Raw genomic sequence first — 6,000 nt, 5'->3', positions numbered from 1 at the left:
AATATTGCTGAGTGTGGCGTTAAACAACAAACAAACAAAAAACAAACTGAAGATTTGTCGCTTCTCTGACCGCTTCCTCTGCGTGGTGTCTCCATGTGCCATATAATCATACTGAAACATACTTTGAATTCGTGACTCGACCACATGACTAATCACCCGCGGCAGACAGAATTCAACTGACTGCACGTCCCCTTACAGTAACCCAATGGTTGGACAGACAGAACACAAATTATTATCTGAAAATATTCGAATAATTAAGCAAATAATTCATATTTTTTTTGGTTCCCTGGTGCATTAACAATGTGCAATGATTTTGTAAAAACGCTTCAAATATTTAGTCATTCATCAATGGTTTTAAAGTATCACTACATTTCAGGTTAACATTTTTTAAATATATGTAATTTGGGCGAAATTATTCATTTGCAGTCAGTCAGATAGTTTATTCAGTATCATTAATTGATTGCCTTTGTGTGTAATATATAAATTAGATAGAAACTTAAACTGAACGTTTAATATTATTCATATATTAATTTTATCCAATATTTAACGACACGCACCTTGCTCTGAACGTATATACCACAGCGACCAGCTTCACTAATTACCTCTGCATAAATATTGCTTGAAATACAAAATGCTAACTTTTTAATGGATTCAAAACATTTCCATATTATATACAATATACAATACAATATCCCATGTTTCCGAGCCGTATAACAAAATGGGTAGAATGTTACCATCAAGTATCGAACTTTCTGTGGAAAATGAGATATATTTGTTTTCCTTGAATAATTCATAAACAGGCAACGTTGCCTTAGATGCCTGAACCGCTAGGGTCTTACAAGCCTTTTAGTCTTGAGGACATTAAGAGTCCTAAATACTTATAATAATCTGCAATTTAAAAATGTTCATTACCAAACATCCAATTTTCATGTTTCGATACAATTCCACCATTTCTAAAAACAATAACATTGTTTTTTTCAATGTTTACTTCTAAACACCACTTAATTCAAAGGAGTGCAATACATTAAGCTGTTTCTGCAAGCCTACCACATAGTAGGACACCAGAGCAACATCATTCGCGAGCAGCAATAGCATAATATCTATAGTGTCTTGTGTCACAAACACTATGTTGACATACTTTGTAAATTTCAGAAACAAGTTCGTTTGTAAAAAAAGATGAATAAGACTTGGTATAAGATGAAACCTTGACGAGTGAGAGAGTGAGTTGGGTTTAACGCCGCTTTTAACATTATTCCATTAAACGGCAAAAAACAATATTCATGCTCTCACTCTAATAACATTGTCGCTAGCAACAACAATTGTCTGTTGATAATAATTGTTACTTCATTTTTCTTCGACTCCAGAGATTCAATAATTGTCTGCACTGGAGACATGCTAGTTACACTTCTCATTGGATTTGCCTTCTTTGCCATCATCGGCCATGTTGCCTACCAGAGAGGGGTAACTGTGGAAGCATTTGAATCTTCAGGTAGATATCCAGTCAGTGCTTTCGGGTGTTCCTATGATGAGTGAGTTGGGTTTAACGCCGCTCTCAACAGTATTACAGTTATATCAAGGCGGGTCAGCTTAATGTGGCAGGAAAGCCCGAAGTGATGCAGGTCTCAGACGTTTACCACTTCGGTGAAACCCACGAGCACGGGTATGGTGCTGACAAACCTAGAAACATAATCGGGATGAACCGGGACTCGAACCCACAATCATAGGTTTCTGGCGTGTCCAGGGGAGGCATCTCTGCACAGCGAATCGCGGCGCCTTAGACGACTGGGCCACCCGTGCCCCCCAACCTTGACGAACACCACTGGTACTTGAAATAGTAAAACAAGGAGTTGCACCCGAGTCAGTTTTAATGCATGCTTTGAATGAGGAATACATATTCTTAAGAACTATTGAGAGTTTTCCACGACATCCTTTAGTGATCAATAGGTACAGCAGCTTTTCTCTCTGTTTTCCCATGACATTCAAAACAGATATACCTTCGTAATTGTTTGGTTGACTGACATTATCATTCTAATATTCCATTCATCGGGGAAAATACATGTATCAAGGATTTTATTGAACAATTGCAACAAATATGGTATTAGAAAATCTCGTGATATTTTGTAAAATTCTATTGGGACTCCATCAACGCCTGACGCGTTACCATTTTTAAGGCTTTTTAATGCTTCCCTCACTTCTTCTTCTGGGATCTCACCAGATAACAATTGTTCCGTGAATGGACGTTCAGTACATTCATCATACAGGAGAGAAACTAAACAATCCCAGCCGGTACCCCCTGGTAGCTCTATACCTGGGTACCTTGCGCCGACTCCTCGACCTCGTGGACAAAAACGTAATTTACTGACTCTCCAGACACTGATATCTATCCCCATACCTGCTATTTGCGACCACCATATACTTAGACAGCATATGCACATGCATCAACCAAGTCAGCGAGTCTGACCCCCCGGTCCCGTTAGTCGCCTTTTACGACATGCATAGTCGCCTTTTACGGCAAGTACGGATTGCTAAAGACCTATTCTAGCCCGGATCTTCACGGGTCTGAGGCATACCGTTTGTTTGTTTGTTTGCTTGTTTGTTGTTTAACGCCGCACTCAGCAAAATTCCAGCTATATGATGGCGGTCTGTAAAATAATCGAGTCTGGACCAGACAATCCAGTGATTGACATCATGAGCATCGATCTACGCAATTGGGATCGATGACATGCATCAACCAAGTCAGCAAACCTGACCACCCGATCCCGTTAATCGCCTTTTACGACATGAATAGTCGCCTTTTACGACAAGTATGGGTTGCTGAAGACCTATTCTATCCCGGAATCTTCACGGGTCCTGAGGCATACCGAACTCATCTGACTACACCTACAGTCAGATATGAAGGAGTCATGATCAGCTGCTTTTCCTAAGGGGCCAAGGATTCTGGTTAGGTGTTGGTTTAAATCGAAACTGTGACATTCTGGTTATTCTATCGATGACAGGTTTCTATAATTAAGTCTAAATACGAGGGGCAGTCCAGACAGTCCAGTGATTGACAGATATCATGAGCATCGATCCACTCAATTTGGATACAGTGACATGCATCAACCATGTCAGCGAGCCTGACCACCCGATCCCGTATGTTGCCTCTTACGACAAGCATATTTTTTTACGGCAAGCATGGGTCCCCGGATGTTCATCAATCAATCCCCGGTTAATTAAAGCCATCAAACTGTGTCCACGACTAATGTATTTCATCTGAACTTGGCTCCCTTCCTTGCTGGTCTTGTTTTTTATGCACATGGATCGGAATTCCTGCTCGGATTAGCAAAATTAGATCACAGGAATTTGGTAATGAAACTTTAGCTTCTGATATCATTAATAATGAGCAAATAGCAAATTCTCGTCAACTGATTCACCCACCTGAATTTGAAATAAGAGAAACCAGCGAAACCGCCCTATCTGGTTTTGTTTTTTATTCTATGGATATAGATTCACAGTGAAGATAACGTAGCCACGAGACTGTAAGAAGAAAGGGATAACTTCAACGTTCAACGATAACTTCAACTTTCTATTTATGTCAAGCTAATTTTCTAGTAGCTCCGGCCTTTTTTGTCTACATTTCAAAACGTTTAAGGTACAAACGCGCATGCACCTTTCTACAGTGATTTCAAAGAGCGTCATACGAATCTTGCTCAAAAGTAGTTTTATCAGGATACAACATTCAAGCTCTCAGTAATGCTTTCTGTTTCAGCTCTCTGTTTTGACTTGTTCCAGCTTGTGACGGTGCAACAGGTGGGGCAGGATATGTTCACTGGTACGAACTGGTATTATTACTATTTATTGATTCATAAACGGCACGTTGTTGATATAGTGGGGATAGTACAATCTGGTGACCCCTGGTGCAGTTGAGTTTCTTATCATTAGGGAAATGTTTATGTCGCTTTTAGGTGCACGAATGTATGGGATATACTATTCCCTCTGGCTCACTGGACCTATTACTTTTCGTTTTTTTCTTTCAGTAAATGATCAGTATCATGACGACGTGGTCTCTGTGAACTTATGCCAGGGGTTTACAGCCTTGGTGTGTCCGTTTGTCCATAAGCTCATCCGTCCAGCTGAACCTTGGAATATCATATTTACAGAACATGTTTGCATGTCCCAAATTACGGCGAGTTCCTCAGAATCAGATAATGAGGATCTTTCTTTGTAGCTATGTTAGTAAAACTTTATTTTGGCTCACTTCGTATTTCAAAGTGTATTTCCATAATCATCCATTTACGATTCCGACTATATCACCTCACGTCACACTGACAGTACGATTATTATAAGCATAGTCCAGACATAGGCTTAGTTATTGGGGTAATTGCACTTACAATTTATAGAATATATTTAAGTTGAAAGAGTTGTGGTTTGAAATGTGAGGTGGTCATTTTTTGATCGTTTTACGAAAGTAAAATTTCCTGCAAATTAAGTATAGCATAAAACACGTCCGAGAGTTGTTTTGATATTTAAAACCCGCATCCCGAGGGGTTTTCCGGGGGAAAGGGTTTTAAATATCATAACAACACGAGGGGAAGTGTTTTATCTTACTTATAAACCGATTTTCAACCTTAAAATTATCCCCAAACTAAATTTCAACCAATTATAAGTGTACAATAAAGCACGTCCAAGGGTTCATCACATTTAAAACACGCATCCCAAGTAGAACGGTTTTAGATATCATAAAAACCCGAGGGGAAGTGTTTTATATAAAATCCCAAAGACATTACAACGTCCCTGTTTATGATATTTAACCCGACTGGAGAACAATAGGATGACGTCACCGGAGGTTTATAATTCATATCAATATTTTTTTGGTGCCTTACTTGGTGATTGGAAAATATACTTAGAGGTTAAAGTTAATATTACTCCAAGCACACTGAAAAGGAGGAACGAAGGCCAACATTTTAAAACTAATTATCTGTATAAAATTCCTAAGGGCGTATGCATATCACCAAAAAAAGTAGCGACCACGTTCTCCTCAGATCATTGTTTAAGGTGTACTTTTCTTTACCGGTAATCATTTTCTTAGAACATGTACATGAACCTTTTCAGTCTGTTTACAGACATTTGTACAGTAGTATTGGTTTTGCCATCGCTTCAAAGAAATAGAGTTGGCATTTTAAAGAGAGATTGTGTGAACGAGTAGAGACAAAATACGTTGCTTTCGTTGCTTGGTTGGCCTACCTTTTAATGTCGGCTGTCGGATGAGGATTTGTTGCTTCTCTGACTACTTCTTCTCCGCGGTGTCTCCATGTGCCATATAATTATACTGAGCACGTGACTCGGTCACATGACTAAGCATCTGTGGCACACCGAACTCATCTGACTGCACATGTACACCTGCAGGTTCCCTATGGTTGGATAGACAGAACATATTCGATTAATTAAGTGAATTTCGATTTACACGGCTTTTAATGCCATAATATTTAACTTTTGTCTGTTTCTATATTATGGTGCATTAATAACATCTAATTGTTTCGTTAAACGCTTCAAATATGTAGTCATGCATAAGTGAGTGAGTGAGTGAGTATGGTTTTACGCCGCTTTTAGCAATATTCCAGCAATATCACGGTGGGGGACACCAGAAATGGGCTTCACACATTGTACACATGTCGGGAATCGAACCTAGGTCTTCGGCGTGACGAGCGAACGCTTTAACCACTAGGCTATCCGACCGCCCCAGACATGCATAAGTGTATATCAATACACTTTAGGTTTACATTTTTTTAAATACATGTTATTCGGGCAGAATTATTCAGATACACACAGACATAAAACTTATATGTCACGCGAGTGTGTTCGCAGATGGTTAATATCCTGCATTAGGAAATAACATTGTGTTTATCATCCCCAAACAAACAAGCGTGTAACCTCTTTACCATATAATGTCATTCTTTTATTCTGTGCTTGAAAATCGATTTCCCTCTGTATGTAATGTTGGTTATCTTCAATCACAGGTAA

At 39.1% G+C, this 6,000-nt stretch overlaps 1 protein-coding gene across 1 annotated transcript in view; it reads left to right on the top strand.

The window, feature by feature from the left end:
• The first annotated feature begins 1,392 nt into the window (after positions 1-1,392).
• The window catches only part of LOC139465175 (homeobox-like protein HDP1), a 35,020-nt gene continuing 30,412 nt past the window's right edge, over positions 1,393-6,000 (top strand). The window contains exons 1-2 of the mRNA XM_071246863.1: positions 1,393-1,489; positions 3,749-3,811. Coding sequence (XP_071102964.1) covers positions 1,393-1,489; positions 3,749-3,811 — 160 coding nt within the window. The remainder of the gene's footprint in view (positions 1,490-3,748; positions 3,812-6,000) is intronic.

The sequence above is a fragment of the Haliotis cracherodii genome, unplaced genomic scaffold (genome assembly GCF_022045235.1).
Source record: "Haliotis cracherodii isolate W230 unplaced genomic scaffold, xgHalCrac1.p SCAF_17, whole genome shotgun sequence".
Lineage (NCBI taxonomy): Eukaryota > Metazoa > Mollusca > Gastropoda > Lepetellida > Haliotidae > Haliotis > Haliotis cracherodii.
This window is presented reverse-complemented; position numbering and strand designations above follow the sequence as displayed.